Raw genomic sequence first — 24,822 nt, 5'->3', positions numbered from 1 at the left:
CTCCTGGTCTGCATGTCCTCGTGTCCAGGTTCTCCCCGGGTTCCACTACAGAGGTCCAGGTTCTCCCCTGGTTCCTCTGCAGAGGTCCAGGTTCTCCCCGGGTTCCACTACAGAGGTCCAGGTTCTCCCCTGGTTCCTCTGCAGAGGTCCAGGTTCTCCCCTGGTTCCTCTGCAGAGGTCCAGGTTCTCCCCGGGTTCCACTACAGAGGTCCAGGTTCTCCCCTGGTTCCTCTGCAGAGGTCCAGGTTCTCTCCGGGTTCCTCTGCAGAGGTCCAGGTTCTCCCCTGGTTCCTCTGCTGACCACAGCACAAGGTTCTGCCTGTCCAGTGTTTCTGACTCTTGGCATGTCAAGGTTCCTCTCGTCTCTCCCCACAAATCTTTTAAAGCTTCCGGACTTAAAAGATACGAAGGGTTGTTCTTTCGGTTCCCTGCACCTGGAACCCGGTTCCTTCCTCCTGCAGAATATTTCTCCGCCTGGCTTGCAGATAGTGGAACGTGACTCCTGTGGTTTGCTTTGGAAATAACACCAGTAAAACTATATTAGTTCGAATAAACGCCTTCTCACCCTTTTGTCCAGCTTCATGACCTTTGACCTCAGTTTGGACACTCGTGCACCGCTTAGGCTCAGGGATTAGAAAGGGCGTTTATTCTCCTGTCTGCAAGTCAGGTGAGGAATATTGTAGCGGCAAAGTTGAGCAACCGTCCAAAAGTCAAAGACGTGAATGTGAGAAGCCCCACGTGGAAAAATGCTCCTAATAATAATTAAACAATTTATGTTTTGAAGAAATTTCCGCAGACGATGGATCAAAACTTCCTGCAGGTTTCTAATAAAAAGAATCAAGTCTTGCGTTTATTCGAACAAATATGGTGAGTGAACTTATTTCTTCCAGCTTTGTGACTCCCAGCATGCATTTCATTTCCATTAATGATTCATTCATGGTTTCCTGTCCGCTTCCCGCCGAGACTCTGACGGATCTCCGCTTGTCTTCACAGAGATCTTCTACCAGCAAAGTGACGGAGGAGCGTCTGGACAGCCGAGAGCTGCTTTCTCCGACCCCGAGGACGTCCCGGACCACGGCCCGGTGGCGTCCGTCAGCTCTTGGACTGAAAACATCAAGCCGTCGTTCACCAAGAAGCTGAAGTTCCAGTCGGTGCTGGAGGGCGACCCGGTAGAGTTACGGTGTAAACTGGTGGCGTTCCCTCCGCCGACCGTCCTCTGGTTTCACAACAACAGGTCCATTGCTAAAGAGCAGCGACGCCGGATCTGCACCGACAGCAGGGTGCACCTGCACACTTCCTGTCTGGTGATTGACGGTGTCCAAGAGAAGGACTCTGGTAGTTATAAGGTGATGGCGCTCAACTCGGAGGGTTCGGCTGAGTCCACCGCGTCACTGCTGGTCTCGCTGAGAGTAGAGCGCTCGGCCAACTACCTGGGCTCCGTTAGACGCTCTGCCAGAGCCCACGAGAGTGTAGACACCATGGCAGAGCAGAGGAAGGAGCGTAAGATTCGGGTGGAGCTGCGGTGTGTCGGCTCTCCGTTTGACCGGATGTCCAAAGTTCATAAGGGGAGGTCTCGGGCCCAGGGCAGTCTGGTTCGTACCGTTTACTTCCGGTCCGGTTCACACTCCAAAGAGAGCAAGCCGGATCAGGAGTCCAAACGCTTGGAGACGGCGTCCGAGCGCGCGCCATCCCCTCCACCCATGTTCGAGCGGTCGGAGCGCTTTAATGATCGGTTGAGTGACATTTACTGCGATCGGCGCACCGGTACCAGGTTCAGCGATAAGTTCAGTGACCGGTGCAGCGACAGGTACAGCGAGAGGTTCAGCGACACAGAGAGCCTCCACAACGAGGTAAGAACCAAACTCACCACGCTTCAGAAAGCCGTCAAACAAAGAAAGAGACTTTCCATCTCCACTATGTCCTCCTCAGAATTTGAGGTGGAATCGGTCGCCAGCGAGTCGAGCTATGCCGATTACGTAGAGAAGCTGAGGGTGAAGCCCGCTTCGCTGCCCGACGTCCAGCATTTCCACCGAGCCTTCGATTCAGGAGAAGGTCACACGGGTGAGATTGCAGGTGGAACCTCGGGCGGGGAGCCGCCACAGCCTCGCAGTAGACACTCGTTTGAACCTCAGTCCCGGACCAGAGCCATTCAGATTATGAGAGGCGAGCTCGTTCACACCTTCTTGCCACCAACAGAAACAACATCGAGCACGATGCCCTCAGACAGAGGGGAGGAAGTAAAAGCAGAGAGCGTTGTTCAAACTCAGAGCGATGGTACTTTTGAGCAGAGGACAGGGGAATGTCCAGGTGTGGTCGCTGGCGGTCACCAGGTGGAGACCATCAGGGTCCAAATGAAGCCGAGCCGCCCCAAAATCGTTGTGCACTCTGAAAATGTAATCGACCAGGGAAGTGCAGCCGGAAACCAAGAGTGTGAAAGAAGTGCTCCGACTGATGAGGAGGTAGCTCGCGTCATCGAATCGGCGAGGACCAAACCACTCAGGGAGTTCTTCAGAGAAAGCCCTGGACACCGGGGGGAGTCCCTGAGGGAACAGTACGACCAGAGCCTGGATGCTGCACAGAAAGAGTGTGAGGACAAACTTCTGGCACTGAGGATCCACAAATGGCAACAAGGGAGTCGGATGGCAGAAGAGGAGAGATTTCAAACTGAAGCTCGGTACATGGAGCCCACGGGCATCACGTCCACACTGGAAGTGGTGGAGGGACAGGAAACTGCAGGTACGGAGGCAACCCCCCCCTCAATTCTTCACCAGTCACCCAAAATAGAACATCCTGAAGCTTCCACTGCACCAGGACCTGCAGCAGCAGCCAGACCCCAAGACGCTGCAAAGTCCTTTCAAGCCGAAGTGAAAGAGGAAGTGACTCTTTTAAAGAAGCAAACGTCCCCTGGAATAGACGGACTTGAAGACACACTGCTGCTAACGGCACAGAGGTCCTCCCAAACACAAGCTGGAGCAGCAGAGGGACAGTTCCTCAGGACATGGGGAGAGGACAGACCCAGAGAGTCACTGATGGCTAGGGGAGAGGACAGACCCAGAGAGTCACTGATGGCTAGGGGAGAGGACAAACCCAGAGAGTCACTGATGACTAGGGGAGAGGACAAATCTAGAGAGTCAATCAGGACATGGGGAGAGGACAGACCCAGAGAGTCACTGATGACTAGGGGAGAGGACAAACCCAGAGAGTCACTGATGACTAGGGGAGAGGACAAATCTAGAGAGTCAATCAGGACATGGGGAGAGGACAAACCCAGAGAGTCACTGATGACTGGGGGAGAGGACAAATCTAGAGAGTCAATCAGGACATGGGGAGAGGACAAACCCAGAGAGTCACTGATGACTAGGGGAGAGGACAGACCCAGAGAGTCAATCAGGACATGGGGAGAGGACAAACCCATAGAGTCACTGATGACTAGGGGAGAGGACAAACCCAAAGAGTCACTGATGACTGGGGGAGAGGACAAACCCAGAGAGTCACTGATGACTAGGGGAGAGGACAGACCCAGAGAGTCACTGATGACTAGGGGAGAGGACAGACCCAGAGAGTCAATCAGGACATGGGGAGAGGACAAACCCAGAGAGTCACTGATGACTAGGGGAGAGGACAAATCTAGAGAGTCAATCAGGACATGGGGAGAGGACAAACCCAGAGAGTCACTGATGAATAGGAGAGAGGACAAATCTAGAGAGTCACTGATGGCTAGGGGAGAGGACAAATCTAGAGAGTCAATCAGGACATGGGGAGAGGACAGACCCAGAGAGTCACTGATGGCTAGGGGAGAGGACAGACCCAGAGAGTCACTGATGGCTAGGGGAGAGGACAAATCTAGAGAGTCAATCAGGACATGGGGAGAGGACAAACCCAGAGAGTCACTGATGACTGGGGGAGAGGACAGACCCAGAGAGTCACTGATGACTAGGGGAGAGGACAGACCCAGAGAGTCAATCAGGACATGGGGAGAGGACAGACCCAGAGAGTCACTGATGACTAGGGGAGAGGACAGACCCAGAGAGTCAATCAGGACATGGGGAGAGGACAAACCCAGAGAGTCACTGATGACTAGGGGAGAGGACAAACCCAGAGAGTCACTGATGACTAGGGGAGAGGACAGATCTAGAGAGTCACTGATGGCTAGGGGAGAGGACAAATCTAGAGAGTCAATCAGGACATGGGGAGAGGACAAACCCAGAGAGTCACTGATGAATAGGAGAGAGGACAAATCTAGAGAGTCACTGATGGCTAGGGGAGAGGACAAATCTAGAGAGTCAATCAGGACATGGGGAGAGGACAAACCCAGAGAGTCACTGATGACTAGGGGAGAGGACAAACCCAGAGAGTCACTGATGACTAGGGGAGAGGACAAACCCAGAGAGTCACTGATGACTAGGGGAGAGGACAGACCCAGAGAGTCACTGATGACTAGGGGAGAGGACAGACCCAGAGAGTCAATCAGGACATGGGGAGAGGACAAACCCAGAGAGTCACTGATGGCTAGGGGAGAGGACAAACCCAGAGAGTCACTGATGACTAGGGGAGAGGACAGACCCAGAGAGTCAATCAGGACATGGGGAGAGGAAAAACCCAGAGAGTCACTGATGACTAGGGGAGAGGACAAAGCCAGAGAGTCACTGATGACTAGGGGAGAGGACAAACCCAGAGAGTCACTGATGACTAGGGGAGAGGACAGACCCAGAGAGTCAATCAGGACATGGGGAGAGGACAAACCCAGAGAGTCACTGATGGCGAGGGAAGAGGACAGACCCAGAGAGTCACTGATGACTAGGGGAGAGGACAAATCTAGAGAGTCATTCAGGACATGGGGAGAGGACAAACCCAGAGAGTCACTGATGGCTAGGGGAGAGGACAAATCTAGAGAGTCACTGATGGCTAGGGGAGAGGACAAACCCAGAGAGTCACTGATGACTAGGGGAGAGGACAAACCCAGAGAGTCACTGATGACTCAGGGAGAGGACAAATTCAGAGAGTCCCTGATGATGAGGGGAGAGGACAAACCCAGAGAGTCACTCAGAACATTGGGAGCGGACAAACCAAGAGAGTCACTGATGGCTAGGGGAGAGGACAAACCCAGAGAGTCAATCAGGACATGGGGAGAGGACAGACCCAGAGAGTCACTGATGACTAGGGGAGAGGACAAATTCAGAGAGTCCCTGATGACGAGGGGAGAGGACAAACCCAGAGAGTCACTGATGACTCAGGGAGAGGACAAACCCAGAGAGTCCCTGATGACTAGGGGAGAGGACAAATTCAGAGAGTCATTGATGACTAGGGGAGAGGACAAACCAAGAGAGTCCCTGATGACCATGGGAGAGGACAAACCCAGAGAGTCACTCAGAACATTGGGAGCGGACAAACCAAGAGAGTCACTGATGGCTAGGGGAGAGGACAAACCCAGAGAGTCAATCAGGACATGGGGAGAGGACAGACCCAGAGAGTCACTGATGACTAGGGGAGAGGACAAACCCAGAGAGTCACTGATGACTCAGGGAGAGGACAAATTCAGAGAGTCCCTGATGACGAGGGGAGAGGACAAACCCAGAGAGTCACTGATGACTCAGGGAGAGGACAAACCCAGAGAGTCACTGATGACTCAGGGAGAGGACAAACCCAGAGAGTCCCTGATGACTAGGGGAGAGGACAAATTCAGAGAGTCACTCAGGACATGGGGAGTGGACAAACCAAGAGAGTCCCTGATGACCATGGGAGAGGACAAACCCAGAGAGTCACTGATGACCATGGGAGAGGACAAACCCAGAGAGTCACTCAGGACATGGGTAGCGGACAAACCAAGAGAGTCCCTGATGGCTAGGAGAGAGGACAAACCCAGAGAGTCACTGAGGCCAGAGCCGACCAGATCAACCAAAGAGCGGTTCTTTGGTGAAGGTGTAACACCTGACAGCAGAGAAGCAGAAACATGGGAGGTGTATGAAGAAGAGGGTCATCGGGGGTCTTTAAGGACTCGGTACGAGAAGAGTCTAGAAGCTGATCGAATGGAGTGTGAGGAGAAACTTCTTGCACTTAGGATCCGGAAATGGCAGCAAGGTGTGCCAGTGTCAGAAGAGGAGGCGTTTCACCCAGAAATGGACCTACCAATGCCGGCACCTGAGACACATGCTCATGCCCAGCAGGAGGTTGTGGGCAAACCTGTAGAACTTTCCACCACACACATGTCAAGATCACCGAATGTGAGAAGTAGATCAAAGCAAGAGGACTCAGCTGTACCCTCAGTGAAGGCCACATCACAAGAGATGGAAGCTGGGGCATCGGTTACATTATCACAAAAATCACCCAAAATGAAGGCAAGAACCATCGAGGGGCATCTTGAATCGTCACGAACAACAAAAGCCAGAGCAGACAAGATGTTGTTTGAGATGGACAAAGAAGAGCAAGAACTTCAGCTGTCCATGGAGAACTTATCTGAGCTGAAGAATGAAAGTGAGAAGTTTGTCAGTGAGGAGGAGGCTTTAACTCAGCGGATCATGAAATGGCAACAAGATGTGCTGATGGAGCAAGAGAAACCGGCAACGCTGGAGTCTGACTGGGTGGGGGGGTGCCAGAAGACCCGCCAGGTTGGAGAAGATGCTGCAGAGTCATTTCCACATCCTGATGTCCGCAAGGGAAAAGATACCATGGGAGAAAAAGCCAAAGAGAAGTTTGCGATGATTGATGTGGGGCCTTCTGGTTTCCAAGGTCAGGAAGGTGTCGGGATGCAATGGCCACCAGTCGAAGAACTTCCCACAGAAGAGTCGACGGAGGGCCTTGAGACCCGGCTGCAGAGGGACAGCGAGTACTTTGTGAGTGAGGAGGAGGCACTGGCTCAACGGATCCTGAAGTGGCAACAAGACGCTATAGAACAGGACGAAGTTGCTGAGCTGGAGTCTGACTGGGCGTTGGACAGTCAGTGCAAACTGTCCGGCTCTGTCATACCACTGGAGAGCGAACTCCAACTTGGTGGCACTCCACTTCAGACCCACTCTGGTGAACCTCCACAACCAGCTGCACCAACACAGAGACCTTCATCTGTCCTACAGGCTGCAGCAGGTGAAGGTGCAACTGCTGGTTCCTCTTCCATAACGAGGCATTCTGCTGTCGGAGCAAATTTAGATGGAATGTCTGTCACTCCTGTCAAAGCCCAAGCTTCTCCAGATCAGAGAGACTCTCCCACCAAACCCACCAGTGGAACCTACATAGGGTATGAACGTCCCTCTGCTGGAGACGAGAAGCTTCAGCCTTCCACAGAGCCTTGGTCTGTCAGGAGAAGCTCGCCGAGCTGCCGCCCCGACAGAGATCCTGGAACAGAGGTGGAGGAGCAGTTTCCTTTGATGTCTGATGAATCTGACAACCAACGCTTCCAGTCAGAGGTGAGGAAGGAAAGAGAAATGAGAACAGAGATGGGAACTCAGAGAGAGAGCAGTGGACAGAGACAGAAAGGTGTTGCAGGTCAAAGATTGGAAGAAAGAGATTCTGATGGATCGAAACCAGTTGGTGAAACCAGCACAGAAAGAAGAGTCAAGGAAAGATCCATTATAAGGGAGAAAGTTTACGAAAGTCGAGAAACAAAAGAAGTGAAGGAAGAAGAGTTAATGGCCAGAGGCTCTCGTCCAGTGTTTGTTAAAGAAACGTGCTCAGTCACAGTAAGAATTGGTGAGATGTCAGAGTTCATTTGCCAGTTCCAGGGTGAGCCACTTCCTGTGGTCACTTGGCTGAAGGACGGACATCCGCTGGACCACAACCCTGATTATGACATCACGAGCAAAGAGAGCAACTCAAAGCTGACAGTCTTCTACCCGACAACAGATCACCAGGGTTCTTATGATTGTGTCATATCCAATAAACATGGGAAGTCCATCTGCAGTGCCACGCTCCAGATCTCTGACAAAAAGCTGGTGATGACTTCAGAAGAAGAAGACAAAGTGTTGCTCACAGAAGAGCAAGACAGTCAGGAGATCCACGATGAGATTCAGACCTACATGGATTCAGCCAAGGCGACTCTTCAGGTTCCTCGGGCGGTGGTCCATAGACGCCGCTCCTCAGAGGAACCGTTGAGCTCTTCTCCTGTTGAAATACGAATCACCGCTGCCACGCCCATTCCCCAGATGATGGAGGAAAAGAGCGAGGAGACACCCGAGACCCTCTCCAATAAAACTCCTGACATAACGATTGACGAAGCAGCCTCTCAGGCCATCAAACACAAATTCACCTTCTCCTTCGATGTGGTTGGCGAGGCTCCTGGTGTGGTGGCTGGCCTGGAGAAGATCTCCTGCTCAGAGGGCGACACTGCCGTGTTGGAGTGCATTGTCATCGGAGAACCGGCTCCTGAAGTCACATGGTTCTCTGACGATGTTCTCCTTGAAATCACGGCAGAAAAATACAGATTGGAGGTGGATGATAAAGTGCACCGCCTGTATATCAGTGGTTTCACATACTCTGATACTGGTGTGTACAAATGTGTTGCTCGAAATAAGTTGGGAGAAGTCACCACTAGCTCAGACGTGTCACTGCAGATGAAGGACACTGCTGAAGACAAAGGTTTTGCTCCATCTGGATCTGTGAGACAGTGTCCTGAGAAACCCACCACGGCCCACCAACCGGCCAACACCCATATGGAGGTACTCCAGCCTTCACCGACTTCCTTGGGTCTGCCTGTCAAAGCCCCCAGATCTCGAATTGGTCCAACAAAGGAAGCTTCCACGATATCTGGATGTGGTCTTCCATCTTCTGCAGCTGTAATAAATGTGTCTCAGATGAAACAGGCGTTTGAGTCCGACTCACTAGCTGCTGTGACGATGTCTCTTTCCCCTCCGGAGCTGAGGAAGGAGACACAGTTTCCAGAGGAGTTCATACCTGCTGTGGCCATGTCTCTCCAGCAGCAGGAACAAGTGGCTGAAGCTGAAGCCACACATGCAGAACATCCCGATCAGCTAATAACTGTGTTCACAGAAAACCCAGGCACACCCAACGCCACCGGAACTCCAGCCGAGTTTCTAGAAGCCTCCCAGTTTGCTGAGTCGGAGGAGGGAGCACATTTATCAGGAGACCATGAAGTGAAAGAGTTTGTAGAGAAGGTTCAGGATTCGGCAGAGTTGGTGAGGCCAACGCCACTGAAGCCCCTCCAACCTTCTGAAGAGGTAGTGCGTGAGCCTGAAATGGCAAAGGAGGGGAGAGAACACACATTCGACCGCACCAGCAGCTTCATTCCCTTCCAGCCTGAGAAAGGTCCTGCGGTTAAACGTTCTGTCCAGACTGAAGGAGCCGTCAAACCAAAACGACATTCTGTAAAAGCAGAGCAAGAACGTCCTTCTGAGGGATCTTTGTCTGTTCATATCGGCTCTCAGGCTTCGGGGACGGAGGAACCAGTCGATCCTCACAGTGCCGGAGTTGTGGAGAGGTCAGAACAAGGACTAGAGCGTGCGAGCAAAGGACTTGTGGAAGAACGTGACTTCGTACCACATCTGGAGCCTGTGGGTGATGAAGATGACATCTCTGGTGTGGAGCTTATCTCAATGTTGGAGCCCTGGATGGACAAGGGAATGCAAGAGGAGTTGATCTCGATCCCAGAGCCCTCGATGGACAGCGGCGTCTTTGTGAGCATGCCAGAGTCTCAGAATGACGTGACAGAAGGGTCAGAGTCCACAGCAGTTGAGGAAATCGAGAAGGAACATGACAGGATTGACCTCCAGCCCGTGGAGCCTAAAGTCTGTGCTGGAGAAAACCCCTTTGGTTTGTCTGAGGATGTGGTTGTCCACCGAGAGAAGGAAGGTCTCTCAGCGTCAACCACGGCTGGTGGAGCAGCTGGTGGAGCAGCCAGCTCCATGGAGGAAGAGGAGGTTACGTTCGGTGCTGTGTATGACTACTACAACCCTCCGACCGACTGGGGGCGGCCACTGTCACCGGAGTCCGAGATGTCCATCGAGATCGGCAGCACTTTGAGTGAGGAGATAGCTGAGGTGGCCGAAAGGTGCGACTCTCCGGGTTCCTCAACAGAGGCCTCACAGCTGATTGCTGAGTCTTCCCCCTCTACCAAGTCTCCCTTGTCCTTCCACACCCCAGGTTCTGATACCGTTGGTGGATTCATGACCCCTCAGGAGTATCCATTCTCTCCTGTAGAGCAGAACAGAGCCTCAACTGGGGACTCCAGTGAGATGTTCTTCTCACCGGTTCAGTTCTTGACCTCTCCTGCTAATGAGAGCTTTGAACCAGAAGATGTGAGTGTCGATGACAACCGATTCCTCACCCGGGGCGGGGGCTCTTTGGGACCGGTTCAAGAGAAAGTTCAGGGAATCCCCCCGGCCTTCCTCAAACCTCTCGTCAAGAAAAGAGTGTTTGAGAACGATTCACTGACATTCTTCGCTGAAGTCTTCGGTCTGCCTTCCCCCAAAGTGAAGTGGTTCTGCAACAAAACCCAGCTGCTGGCGGACGGGAGGATAACCCTGGAGCGAGACGGAGACAGTATCTCACTCACTATTGACAACGTCACCAAGGCTGATCAGGGAGAGTACATCTGCGAGGCGGTCAACTACGTTGGGGAGGCCAGGAGTGTTGCGTTAGTGGTTGTGGTATCACAGGATGTGAGGTTCATCCCCGCTCCGCCCGCCGTCACCCATCAACACGTGATGGAGTTCGACGTGGAGGAAGGCGACTCGTCCCGTTCTCCATCACCACAAGAGATCCTCCTGGAGGTGGAGTTGGATGAAAACGAGGTGAAGGAGTTTGAGAAGCAGGTGAAGATCATCACGATTCCCGAGTACACGGCCGACAACAAGAGCATGATCATATCTCTGGACGTGTTGCCGAGTATTTACGAGGAAGGTACCGTGGACTTCGTCACCCAGGAGCACGACGACTTGAAAATAGCATTTGAGGTCACTGAGATGCCTCCGAGGTTCATCAATCCCATCTGTGACATGGAAACTCCGGAGGGCACCGCGGTCATGTTCGAGTGCTCGCTGATGGGAATTCCTTCTCCCATCGTGTCCTGGTTCAAAAGTGACAAAAAAATCCCCCACAACAGCAACAAGTACTCGCACTCCTCTGACGGAGACAACCACTTCTTGAAGATCAGCAAGGTCACCGCCCAGGACAGCGGTGTCTACACCTGCAGGGCCATCAATGTGGTTGGAGAAACTCTGTGCCGGGCCTCGCTGGTGGTCTTAAGCGCTCAAGTGTTTTCAGGGAAGAGCAGAGGCCGGGAGCTCACCGCCGTGTCGCTGGGAAGTGCCAAGCTCCAGCCGCAGAAGTTCGACCTGATGGTCGGAAACACATCGTTCGACGGCGAGCAGGTGTCGGAAATTGAGCTGGAATTCGACTTTGAGCAAGAAGTGGACGAGTCTCAGCGGGCGGTGCGGTTAGTGGCCAACACCGACAAGGAGACCAGCGATCAGGGAGAGAAATACGTCAGCATCAACTTCGACGTGTTTGCAGAGCCGGCGAAGGACGACAAGGTGGAGTTCAAAGGGAAGTCGTCTGAGATGTGTAGCTTCCAGTTCCAGGTGACCGAGACGCCGCCAAAATGTCTTATTCCCTTGACTGATGTCACTGCCGCGTCGGGGACGCCTGTTATCCTCCAGTGTCTCGTAGCCGGTAAACCCAACCCGACGGCCGAGTGGTACAAAGACGGAGAACGTGTGACAGACAGTCGCTGCATCATTCAGGAGAAAACCGCCGGTCACTTCAACCTGCTCATCACCAACGTGACTCAGAGCGACGCCGGCGACTACAAGTGTGTCATCCACAACTCTGCCGGCCGCACAGACACCTCGGCGCTGCTCAAGGTGTTTTAGACAAGAACGCTCACCGCAGAACCCCCGACTCGAGTTCTCCTCGAAATGAACCAGTGGTTCACCACCGACTGGAGTTCTCCTCGAAATGAACCAGTGGTTCACCACCGACTGGAGTTCTCCTCGAAATGAACCAGTGGTTCACCACCGACTGGAGTTCTCCTCGAAATGAACCAGTGGTTCACCACCGACTCGAGTTCTCCTCGAAATGAACCAGTGGTTCACCACCGACTCGAGTTCTCCTCGAAATGAACCAGTGGTTCACCACCGACTCGAGTTCTCCTCGAAATGAACCAGTTGTTCACCACCGACTCGAGTTCTCCTTGAAATGAACCAGTGGTTCACCACCGACTCGAGTTCTCCTCGAAATGAACCAGTGGTTCACCACAGAACCAGCAACTCGAGTTCTTCTCAAAATGAACCAGTGGTTCACCACCGACTCGAGTTCTCCTCGAAATGAACCAGTGGTTCACCGCAGAACCAGCAACTCGAGTTCTTCTCAAAATGAACCAGTGGTTCACCACCGACTCGAGTTCTCCTCGAAATCAACCAGTGGTTCACCGCAGAACCAGCAACTCGAGTTGTCAAAATGAATAGTTTGAACACTTCAAAGCAGTGTAGTGTGGACATTGTTTCCATGGTTCTGTCAGTGTGAATAAAGTTTTCCGCAGTTGAATCGTGACGTCACTCAGTAGCTGCAGCACAAGGTTGAATTAATGATGTGATGAAAAACCTCCAGTGTTCATATTCTCATTATTTCTCTTTGCTTTGGCAGTTTTTAGTTCATCTTGTGTTTCTTTTCCTCCAAACGACAACATTTCAAGTGAAAACGCATTTTTGTTTCAGAAAAGTTGTGTTCATTTCCACGGCAACAGCAGAAACCCTTAAAACATTGTTTTTATTATGGTGACTGTCAAAATAAAACCACCAAGTTGGATTGTTATTACGGTGACTTGTCAAAATAAAACTACCAAGTTGGATTATTACATTGACTGTCAAAATAAAAGCACCAAGTCCAGGAGAACATGAAGTCATGATACCGCGGAGGAAACCTTGTTGTGATTGTCTCTACTGAGCATGTGCAGAACTACTAGTTACTGTGGCTAGTAATCCACTACTAACTACCACTGTGGGAGTTGGAAGTGGATTTTTCGGTTTAGGCAGTTTAGCGTTTTCACTTGAAGTGGCTGTGGTGTGAGCGGGGCCTGGTTCTGTCTCACCATGTCGTCCTCTGGAATCACCATAGCAACGAGTGGCAGCAGCCGATTGGCTGATGAGATCTAGTGTGTTCATGCAGCTGTGACCTGGCGCCTCGTTAACCTCGTTAGCTTCGTGAACACGACTGCTGCCCAATGGGAACGTTCCAGTCCGCTCATGTTCAGGTGGAACTTTCCCACCGGGAAATGCTCTGATGGGAACGTTCCCAGTTACTGTGACTTGCACAGTGAAACGGTGTTCCTGATTGGCCGACACGGTGAGGGCGCCCAATCAGACGGCAGCAGCTGCTCACACAGGAAATGGTCTTTCTCTTGGTGTTTCTCTTCAGTTGTCGTTTTGTTTCCCGCTGAACCCGCCGAATCGGTTTTATTTGTTTTATTGATTCCACTTGGAAAAACAATGTTTGTGTTTTGTCACTGAAGGTTTGAGTTCTGGACGTGGAATGTTTCACTTTCTGTTCAGAAAGTCCAGATGTCACAGAGACGCATCATTATTCATTCTGTTTCACCTTGTTTTTCTTTGAACATCTAATCTGTTAAGAATGAGTCCAGGGGGTCCAGCTCCGGTCCTGGGGGGTTCGGTTCCTCACACCGCAAGGAGGGGCTCCTTATGGGGCTTTTTCACTACCTTGGTGATGACATCATCAGTAGACCCAGGTGAAGCAGGGTGATGACATCATCATTAGACCCAGGTGAAGTGGGGTGATGACATCATCAGTAGACCCAGGTGAAGCAGGGTGATGACATCATCAGTAGACCCAGGTGAAGCGGGGTGATGACATCATCAGTAGACCCAGGTGAAGCGTGGTGATGACATCATTAGACCCAGGTGAAGCGGGGAGGAGCTAAAACCTGGAGACTGGTCCCTCCAGGACCGGAGCCGGACGCCCTGGTTGATTCGTCACCGTGACGTTTAAACGACTGATGATAAAACTGTGAATCTTTTTGTAATGAAGTTGGGATGTGTTGTTGTAAATACGTGTGAAGAAAATGGGCTTCGTGCTTCATTTGTACAGACGTCACTTTGGTTTGTAAAATAAAGGATTTGATGACGTGACGACGTTCAGCGGGTTTTTCTTCACCAACCAGAAACCCTACACTGGGTTAGCATTAGCATCTGTTCTTTTCTTTATGGTCCAAATGCTGCTGTTGGAAACAAACTAATGAAAACAAATGGATAGTGAATTAAGATGTTTCAGTTTAAATATCGTTATTCTTAAGATTCGTTGACTTTTAATTCTAAAACTTGTGAAAAAGTTTCTGGGCTGATTGACGACGTGATTTTCACTTTGACATAAATGATCTCACCGGTTAATAGGACTTAATCAGTGGTAACGGATCCCTTTCAACCTTTTAGCATTAGCATGTTAGCATTACAGCAGCTAACGTACTGTCATCAATTTCAACATATCAACATTAGCATGTTAGCATTACAGTGGCTAACCGTACTGTCTTCAATTTCAACATCTTGAAATTAGCATGTTAGCATTACACCAGCTAACCACACTATTCATTTACACATTAGTATTAGCATGTTAGCGTTACAGTAGCTAACCGTACTGTCAGCGATTTCAAAATGTTAACATTAGCATGTTAGCATTACACCAGCTGTCTGTACTGTCATTCATTTACATATTAGCATCAGTGCTAATCGTGGCGTTGACCGTCCGTTGCCTCGTTAGCGTTCTAGCTGCTAGCTCACGTTGATTATCTGCCGTCGTGCCGATTCTCCACAGTCGTATTCAAAACGTGTTCCTCTTGAAGTCGTTAGCAGGAGGAAGCAGCTGAAACAGCGTCAGCGTTACTGGTGGATTGTGGGTATTTTCAGTGTGTACGACTCGTCCATAATGACAACGCTTGAATTGCAGGAAAGCAGGAGGCGGTTCTGGACTCCAGCAGGCGGTTCAGGCCTCAGAACGTCTCCGAGCTGCTGCACCTTCAGTCTGAACTCTTTCTAACACCAGAGCCATGCTAGTCCTAGACCGACCCTGATGAGGAGCTGGTCTGTGGACCCGTGTGATGTTCCGTGATGAAAACGTTGTTGTGAGACTTGCTCAATGTTTCCCGACAGAACGTTCTAGCACCACCGTCACCACCGTGGAGGAACGAGAGGAAACCTTCTTCACCGGTGTCCAGTTACCTCAGAAAACCAAAACACTTGAACTCACGCCAGAATCCAAACGTTACTCTTCCACCATAGAGAAGAGAAAAGAAAAACCAGTTTTCCTGAGCCAGCTGGCGCCGGCGGCCGTGGCCTCCGGGGAAACGGCGCGCCTCACCGTGAGAGTGTCCGGCTCTCCGAAGCCGACGGTTCGCTGGTCGCACAACGGCAGAACGATCAGCGGCTCCTCGGTGTACCGGCTGACGGAGGAGCGGCAGGATCACACGCTGGTGATCACCAAGGTCACGTCCGAGTACCAGGGCGAGTACTCTTGCACGGCCTCCAACCGGTTCGGTCAGACCACGTGCACCACCTACCTGGAGGTGAAGCAGCCGGACGTGAGCCAGGCGGAGAAATGGGTGGAGAAAATGTTTAAGATCTCCGGCCAGCCGCCGACCTTCTCCGTCCAGATCCGACCCGTTCGGTGCTCGGAGGGGGACCGGGTCTCGTTTCAGTACCGAGCCGGAGGAGATCCGGTCCCTGACGTGAAGTGGTTCAGGGGGGCCGTCCAGATCCGGCCCGGTCCAGACTGCGTCATCGTAGCTGACCCAGACGGATCCGGCTCCCTCAGCATTAAGGGCGTTAAAAAGGGGGACGGTGGTCTGTACACATGCAAGGCGTCCAACCAGTTGGGTGAAGCGTCTTGTAGCGCCGAGCTCGTGGTCGTGAAGGAGTCGGTCTCTGTGTCGCAGAAACAGGAAGTGACAGTAGTTCAGAAGAAAGGTTACAAGGTGTCAGTGACCGAACAGGCGACCGAGTCCCGTCTGTACCAGGTCAGCCTCCCGGGACAGGACCGACCCGACCAGATGGTCTACACCATCGGAACCGAAGACCGGCAGATCGTCCAAAGTGAGCAGGTGAGCTCCCTCGGAGAGGTCGATGTCTCCGCCGCCACCGTCCACCGCGAGAGGCTGACCCAGCAGGCCGCCGTGCTGCAGGCTCATGAGGTGGAGGAGAGGGTGTCGGTGGTCCCGACGCGCCCCCCTCAGGCGTCCGCTATCCCCGGTAAGCAGCTCCACACGGCGGCGTTCACGTCGTCCGTGGAGGAGAGCCAGGACCTGACGGAGCAGCACTGTGACCGCATTCAGAGCCCCGAGGTCATCGAGCTGCAGGCCGCCAGGGAAAAGCGGCAAAGTGTGATGTCGGCGATGGCCGAGGAGCTCACGCCGCTCTCTACCGTCAACACGGAGCCGCTGGCCGACAGGCGACCCGCCGTCATCAGACCCACATCGGAGCCAAAGCACCTGGTCAGCGGGCACCAGGTGGAGTCTCAGCTCTCCATGTTGAAGGAGCAGTCGGAGGACATTCCCCGGGCGGAGCAAGAGAAGGGCTACAAGGTCAAAGAGGGGGTTAAGATTTTATACTCGGCCCAGTCCGCCGAGAAGCGGGTGCTGACCGAGGGCCACACCGCCCCGCTGACCACAGCCGAGTCCGCCATCAAGTCCCCCGTAAGTAAAGAGCAGCACCGGCCTGTCCTGGCCTCGGTCAGCGAGACCAAACAGACTCTGTCCAAAGAGACGGAGTTCAGCCTCCAGAAACCTGCCCAGGAAGCGGCTCGGCGGCGGAAAGACCAGGTCCTGAAAGGAGCTCCGACCGCCGAGGAGAAGCAGATGCTCCAGGCGGAGCCCACCCAGCAGCTGCCCAGTCTCGACAGCGCCACCTCCGTTCGGACGCAGGTAGAAGGAGAGCAGGTTTTGCACCTGCAGGTCATCACTGATCAGGACTTGCTTCCTTCTGAGTCGAGCTTCACCTGTGAGAAACCTGCGCCGGAGCAGGTGGAATCCAGCAAGAGTCCCGCCCTGCTGCACACCGTCAGCCAGGACGAGCAGAGGACGGTGGTCTGTGAGGACACGGCGCAGTTCGAGGCCAAAGCCTCGACCGTGACGGCACAGCCACAGAGAGAGCCTCACACTCTGCTGCACCTGCAGTCCACTTGCCCGGTGGAGGCGCTTCCCAAGGAGGGCATTCTCACCGCCGAGAAGCCCGAGCAGCAAGTGGCGGCACAGAGACAGGAGACGACCAGGAGCCATGCCGCCATGTCAGAGGAGAGGAGGGAACTTGTGGCGGACTATCACTCAGAGCTGGATCAGTCCGTGACCGGAGTCCAGTCTAAAGTGGGAACCGAGCCCAAACCTCAAAGCATCCTGCAGCTGTCCCACCAGCCGATGCAGCTGCCCAAAGAGACGCCGCTGGCCAGCGACGTCAAGCAGCAGCGCGCCCTGGTGCAGAAGGAGGACCGCTGGAATGTGATGCACGTCACCAGCGTGGAAGACCGTCAGACCCTGGAAGAGGGTCACGCAGACCGCCTGTCCGCTGTAGACAAGTTTGTCTGTCAGACGGCCGTGGAACCTAAAGCGCCTGCCGAGCCGATCCAGATCGAGGAGAAGGAAATCTCCACTGAGAGCAGCGTCCTCTTGGAGGCGGCAGAGCAGGACTTTGCTGTTCAGATTCAGGAGGGTCAGTCGGTCCGGCAGTCCATCCTGATGGACGAGAGGCGAGTCCTGACCGGTGAACTTTCTGAAGAGATTGTCAAGTCTCAGTCTGCCAACGTGGCTGTCGGCACGCAGCCCAGACTCTCCGTCATGGCGTCAGAGTCTCGAGACGGCGGCACTCTCCCCAAAGAGATGACCTTCGTCGTTCAGGTCCCGGCGCCGTCCAGCCTGAACATTCGGCATCAGCTCAGAGACGCTCTCCAGTTGGCGGTGGCCAGCGACCAGCCGGTGCTGCTGGCTGATGTTGTGGGACGCCTCCAGGCTGTGGAGGTGCAGGAGGTGAAAGTCCAAAAGGAGCCCAAACGGGTCTCGTTCACCTACCTGGTCACAACCACAGGCGCTCCGGTGGAGATCACACTGGCTTTCGAGGGCAAATACCCTCAAAGCGCCGACCTGAGAACGGAGCTCCAGGCAGCCTTCCACTCCATCGTGTACCAGGAAGCGCAGGTCTTGACCTCGGAGCGTCCCGGCACCATGCAGCTGGACAAACCCCAGAGGGCGCGGCTCGGCTCGGCTCGCTCCAAACAGATGCTTTCCTCCACGGTGGAGACGGTGAACGTGGCTGAGAGCGCGCTGGGCTTCACCGCCGTCAAATCTCAGGCTGCCGCGCTCAAGACCGAGTCCAGAGGGTCGGTGGAGAGTGCCACGACGGAGCGGCAGGTCGTAGTGCAGGAATCCAGGACTGCGAGGCTGGAAGAGTCAGTCTCCTCCCAGGTCCAAGTCGCCACAGAGACTCGAGTTGCCTTCGAGCAATCCGTGCAGGTTTCCCAACAGGAAGTGAGGTCAGTGACAGTGAAGAGTAGAGAAAAGGATGTGGCAGTGGCCGCGGTGAGCGCCGTCCGGCCTCCGGCCGCCGTCCCCTCGGTACAGGAAGAGGTCGTAGGCCTCAGACAGGAAGTGAGGTCAGTGACAGTGACGAGTCGAGAAAAGGATGTGGCAGTGGCCACGGTCAGCGCCATCTCCTCGGTACAGGAAGAGGTCGTAGGCCTCAGACAGGAAGTGAGGTCAGTGACAGTGACGAGTCGAGAAAAGGATGTGGCAGTGGCCACGGTCAGCGCCATCTCCTCGGTACAGGAAGAGGTCGTAGGCCTCAGACAGGAAGTGAGGTCAGTGACAGTGAAGAGTAGAGAAAAGGATGTGGCAGTGGCCACGGTCAGCGCCATCTCCTCGGTACAGGAAGAGGTCGTAGACCTCAGACAGGAAGTGAGGTCAGTGATGATGAGTCAAGAAAAGGATGTGGCAGTGGCCACGGTCACCGCCGTCCCCTCGGTACAGGAAGAGGTCGTAGACCTCAGACAGGAAGTGCTGACTGAGGAGATCACAATCTCCAGCCCCGAGGTCGTCGTCCCCCTCCGGGACGTCTCGGTGGAGGAGGACAGCCGAGTCACTCTCATCACCACTGTCAAGTTTGTCTCAAAGGTCAACTGGTTTTTCAACGGTCAATTGGTGAAATCTGGCAAGGAGTTCAAGTGTTCCAGAGACCAGGACACTTTCACACTGCTGATCCACAAGGTGGTGAAGGAGAGGCACCAAGGAGAGTTTGTGTGTGAGGCTGAGAACCAGGCCGGCAGGACCACCACGTCTTCAAGACTCACTGTAGTCTCACGAGGTTTGACAACAGGAAGAATCTCCCCTCCATCCATCCGTCCATCCATCCGTCCATCCATTCACTCCTTCATCCATTCATTCTCCTCTTCTCACCCACTTGAGCCGGTCACTCCATACTTCCACTTTCTTTTTCTCCATCTTCTTGGTGGCCGGCCGGGTTCGGATGGTACTAACTCACCGTGTCTGCTCCTCCTGGTCCGTCTGAACCGTCACGGCCCGGCGGGCCTCGGCACCACGCTACGAGCCCGGCCGCGGTCGTCATGGCGACGGACTCATGTCGTCTTCATGGTGTCTTCATGGTCACATGTGCATGTTGAGTTCTCCGTCACCGTCCTTCAGGTCCATCCTCTGCATGCTCTTCACTTCATCCTCCTCTTCCTCCTTCCAGCTGGGGCCACAGCGCCCCCTCACTGCTCCCAGGCACATTGCAACCTCTGGGCTCATCGGCCCACCGGGACAAACCGCAGTGACCTCAGAACTCCGCCGCCGGTCGTCTCACGTCTCCACAACCAGAAGCAAAGACCTGCAACACGTTTCATTTCAAAAACAAACATTCTGCATTCATTCATGTCAAACTGAAGGTTTTAGATCAAAGCCAGCGAAAGGAAACTCAATGACATGCTGTTTAAAAACACATTTCATCGTTTCATTCAACATTTTTATCATTATTTTCATTTGTTCTACAAAATTTTATATCTGAGCTGTTTTGTTTTAATATTTTTTTTCTATTTTAACTGACAAATTATGTAAACGAAAAACAGTTTGAATATTTCGTACGATCATATTTTGTAGGTTTATTGGGACCAGATGAACTTTCAACTGCAGATGTTAGTGTCTGTGGGCGGAGCAAGCCGCTTCAGGCCCGCGACTGTTTAATAACAAATTGTTTTCTAGTTTTGATATTTAGACTTATTTCCAAAATCTTCAGCTGGAAATGTACCTGCAGCGTCTCCAGTATAGTAGAAATCACTTCCACATTGTGATCGAGGAGAAAACAAACAAACCTCCAATTCTTTATCGACAGAAACTGAATCTTTTGCGGCTAAACGCTGAAGCTCTCGAAGATCTTCACCTGTTCTGGAGTTACTGCTTTTTGTCTTCGGGGGCGTTTTCCTCTCTTCCACAGTCACCTTCCATCGCCACACATCCCTCCATCGCCGCTCACGATCCGCCACTCTGTTCCCGCCGTGGCGAGCGCCGAGGCTAACGTGTGTCTGTTTGCCGCAGTTCCGCCGGTCTTCACGCAGAAGATCGTCCCTCTGGAGATCAACGTCGGAGGCCACGCCAGGTTTGAGTGTGAGATCGCCGACGCCCCGGACGTGACCTTCAAGTGGTACCGATCCGGCGTGGAGGTGCGGCAGGGCGAGAAGTACCGTATCGTCAGCCGCCGCGCCGGCTCCTCGCTGGAGCTCGTCAACCCCGTCAAAGCCGACAGCGGCGAGTTCAGCTGCAAGGCGTCCAACCAGCACGGCGTCGCCGGCTGCTCCGCCCCGCTGGTCGTCACCGGTAAGACCCAATCGGGATGTTTTTCTTTGTTGGAGCTGTTGTTCGTTCCTGTGTGTCGGAGAGAGAGAGAATTATATCCACGCACTTCTGTCTGAAGCGGAACCTTCACCACGCAAGTGGAAGTGTTGTGCCGCCGTCCCGTTTCCAATGTTCTCACGTTCAGGTGCGCACTGTGATGTTTGTCTTGTTGTTGCTGAAACCTGTTGTGTGTTCTGCCTGCTCCCCATAGAAATGTACCCACCGGTATTTGTTTCAAAACCCGAGCCGATGACTTTGTTTGTGGGCAAACGAGCGGCGCTGCAGTGCTCGCTCACCGGGTCGGCGCCCATGGAGGTTGTCTGGCACAAGGACAACATCGCGGTCTCCTCTGAGGGCAGCTATGTCACCCAATGTGAAAAGAACAAGTACTGGCTTCACATTGGGAGCCTGGAGCCGACCCATCAGGGAGTGTACCTGTGCAAGGCGTCCAACAGTGTGGGCGCCGCCACCTTCACCACCGAGCTCAAGGTCATCGACAAGCCGCGCTTTGTCCGGACCGCCGAGCCGGCACCGGCCGCGGTCAATGACCCGGTCAGGCTGGAGTGCCAGGTGGACGAGGACACTGGTGTCACCGTCTCCTGGACCAGGGACGGCAAAAAAGTCCACCAGAGCATGGATTGCAAAATGTCCCTGGAGGACAAGGTCGCCGTTCTTGACATACCCAAGTCCAAAGTGAAGGACTCTGGGACATACGTGTGCACGGCCACGAACGAGGCGGGAAGCTCTTCCTGCCAGGCCGTAGTGTCGGTGCAAGGTAAGTCCTTCAGGCGGTTCCGTCGGAGCGCTTTGATCCCAACCTTTGAAGGAGCTGCTGGGTTTTACGCTGACGACGCTAACACTCTGCACTGCTTCCCTCTTGTCCTCTGTGTGGCTTTCTTTCTCCTCTGTTCTGTTTCTCCTGTCTCTCTGCTGACGTGTACAAACATTTATGACCTGAACACTCTTGCAGAGCCGCCTGCCTTTGTCAGGAAACTGGAACCTAAGGTGACGTGGAAACAAGGTGCAGCCGCACGCTTGCAGTGCACCGTTAAGGGATCGCCCGAGCTTCGTATCCACTGGTTCTGGAACGAACGGGAGCTTAGTGACGGAGACAAATACAAAGTGTCTTTGAAGGGCGGCGTTGCCTCCCTGGAGATACTGACCCTGGTGGTCACGGACAGCGGTAGCTACACCTGCGAGGTTTCCAATAACGCCGGCAGTGAGAGCTGCAGCACCACGGTTGCCGTCAAAGGTTTGTCCGGTCTTGTTTGGCTTCGCCGCTCACTGTTGGCGCTCGGGGAACTCACCGGGGTGAACTTGTGTGTTGTGACGAGCAGAGCCGCCGTCCATCAGAAAAGAGCTGCGGACGGTGGAGGCGTTGAAGGGACGCACCGTTCAGCTCGAGTGCCAGATCGCGGGAACGGCTCCCTTTGAAATCAGCTGGGTCAAAAATAAGAAACCCGTCAGCAGCGATCAGAAATATCAGATCATCTCCGGGGATTCTCTGTCACGGCTGGAGATCCAGACGTTCGACAGCTCCGATGTGGGAGATTATCAGTGCGTCGTCTCCAACGACGTGGGCAAGGCTACGAGCAAAGCTGCCGCCAAACTGAAAGGTCAGTGGGTCCGCTGGTCGCCGAGGTTCGGCTGTCCGGCGTTCAGTTCTTCACCTGGTGAAATGTGTTCTCGTAGAGCCGCCGTCGTTCTCGAAGCGCGTGGAGAGCGTCACGGCGGTGGTGGGGAACGCCGTCAAACTGCAGGGCACCGTGAAGGGCTCCGCCCCCGTCGCTGTGAAGTGGACCAAGGACTCTGAAATACTGAGAGACGACGACGCTAACGTCAGGATGGCGTTTGAGAACAACGTGGCTAGCTTGTCCATTTCGGCGGTGGCCATCGGCCACGGCGGGAAGTACTCGTGCCAAGCCGAGAATGAGGCGGGGCAACAGAAGTGTGAAGCCACTTTAACCGTGCAAGGTCAGATAACGCGCGTGTCGTGTGCATCTCCACGCCTTCAGGGCCACATGTCTAACGTCTTTGTACCGCTACGTGACGGTTCTGCCACAGAACCGGCCCGGGTGCTGGAACCCGCCGAGTCCATCAGCGTGACGGCGGGAGACTCTGCCACGCTGGAGTGTACGGTCTCCGGCAGCCCCGAGCTGAAGGTCAAGTGGTTCAAAGACGGGAAGGAGATGATCAGTGGCCGTAAATATAAGATGAGTCTGAAGGAGAACGTCGCCGCCATGAAGATCCTGGCGGCGGAGCGAGGAGACTCTTCAGAGTACAAGATGGAAGTGTCCAACAAAGTGGGCAAAGACCAGTGCACGTTCTCCGTCACCGTCTTAGGTCAGCGCTCACTGTGTTCTTCACTTCTTTACTCCTCGTCGTTCTCTTGAACTTTAAAAGTGACTGAAACGATCAACGCTGTAGTCGTCTGCCGTCGCCGGTGTGACGGGATCAGTCTGTGTGACATCAGCAGGTGTGAGCGCCGCCCGCCCTGGACCCACGGCAACGCAACTAATTGCTCAACTCATGAGTCTGATTCTCTGTCACATGAAGGTCTAATTCACTAAACCACCTCTTTGAAATGCTTCTTGTGTTTAAGCACTTTGGGGACTTTTAAAACGTGTTAATCACCTTTAGCAGTCAAGAAGCAACGTCACTTCTGCTGGAAACCAGTAGAACGGACTGTTTGCTGCCACATGGATGTTTGGGCACATAAACACTGAAACATGTGGGTCTCGGGATCGTACCAGCAGCTCCATGGTTCAAGTTGACATCCGGTGTTGAACAGCCACGGTTTGGTTCCAGAATACAGGGAAGAGCTGAAGACTCAAACACTGATTCTCTAATAAATCAGGCTAAAGTTGAAGTTGCCTGGAATCTGGTGAGCGTCGGAGACCTTGTGGACCAGAACTCGACAGAGTCCTGACGCCTCGCCGTCGGTTTAACCGTCGTCTGCGTCAGACTGTCTAGGTCCTGATAGTCGGGACAGGATGTCCTCAGCCGTCTGGGTTCAGGGGATCTGAGGTGTTGGAGTGAGTCCAGGGTGGAGAACGGCCTCCTGCACCTGCTGGCGGCGCTCCGAATGATCCACAAACTGTCGACTTTCACTTTCTCTTTTATTTTAAGTCTGCAACTGTTAACGCGTGAACTGTTTCCTCCTCCACGAGCAGATCGGATCATGCCTCCCACGTTCACCAAGGCCCTGAAAAGAGTGGACGGTAACGTGGGTAGCGACGTCTCCTTGGACTGTAGGGTGTCTGGCTCTCAGCCCATGACCTTAGTCTGGTTCAAGGACGACCGGGAGGTGGCGTCCGGGGCCAAGTTCCAGCCGGAGTTCAAAGACGCCTCGGCCTCGCTGAGAATCAGTCGGCTGGAGAAGAACGACTCCGCTGTTTACAAATGCAGAGCCACCAATTCAGCTGGCTCTAAAGAAACCAGCGGCACGCTCTACGTCAAAGGTTACTGTCATTACTGGTCTGTGTGTGTGTGTGTGTGTGTGTGTGTGTGTGTGTGTGTGTGTGTGTGCGTGTGTGTGTGTGTGTGTGTGTGTGTGTGTGTGTGTGTGTGTGCGTGTGTGTGTGTGTGTGTGTGTGTGTGTGTGTGTGTGTGTGTGTGTGTGTGTGTGTGTGTGCGTGTGCGTGCGCGTGCGCGTGTGCGTGAGAGAATGACTTCATGCTAACTGTCTCATGGCCGGCCTCCAGAACCGCCGGCGTTCACGGTGACACCAGAGGACCAGGAGGTGGTCCCCGGTGCCACGGTGTCCCTCAGGGCAGCCTTCACTGGAACGGCTCCTCTGGTGGTCCGGTGGTTCAGGGGGGACCAGGAGGTCCAGGCCGGGGGCTCCTGTTTCGTTAAGAAAGACGCCTCCTCCAGCTCTCTGGAGCTTCACTCGGTGAAGCCCACCGACTCGTCCAACTACACTGTCCAGGTCTCCAACGACGCCGGGAAGGTGGACCGCACCGCCACACTCTTTGTGAAAGGTGCCCGTACCGCCGCGGCGTCCG

General features: G+C 53.8%; 1 protein-coding gene across 1 annotated transcript in view; it reads left to right on the top strand.

Annotated features, from left to right (window-relative positions):
- The window catches only part of LOC308131347 (titin-like), a 224,561-nt gene that overhangs the window by 38,542 nt on the left and 161,197 nt on the right, over window positions 1-24,822 (top strand). Inside the window, 9 exon segments of the mRNA XM_080498075.1 lie at window positions 15,102-19,292; window positions 20,519-20,797; window positions 21,027-21,590; window positions 21,786-22,067; window positions 22,153-22,431; window positions 22,508-22,789; window positions 22,880-23,158; window positions 23,989-24,276; window positions 24,520-24,798. Of these exon segments, the coding sequence (XP_080354201.1) occupies window positions 15,102-19,292; window positions 20,519-20,797; window positions 21,027-21,590; window positions 21,786-22,067; window positions 22,153-22,431; window positions 22,508-22,789; window positions 22,880-23,158; window positions 23,989-24,276; window positions 24,520-24,798 (6,723 nt within the window).

This window comes from Blennius ocellaris (genome assembly GCF_963422515.1).
Source record: "Blennius ocellaris genome assembly, chromosome: 6".
NCBI classification, from domain to species: domain Eukaryota; kingdom Metazoa; phylum Chordata; class Actinopteri; order Blenniiformes; family Blenniidae; genus Blennius; species Blennius ocellaris.
This window is presented reverse-complemented; position numbering and strand designations above follow the sequence as displayed.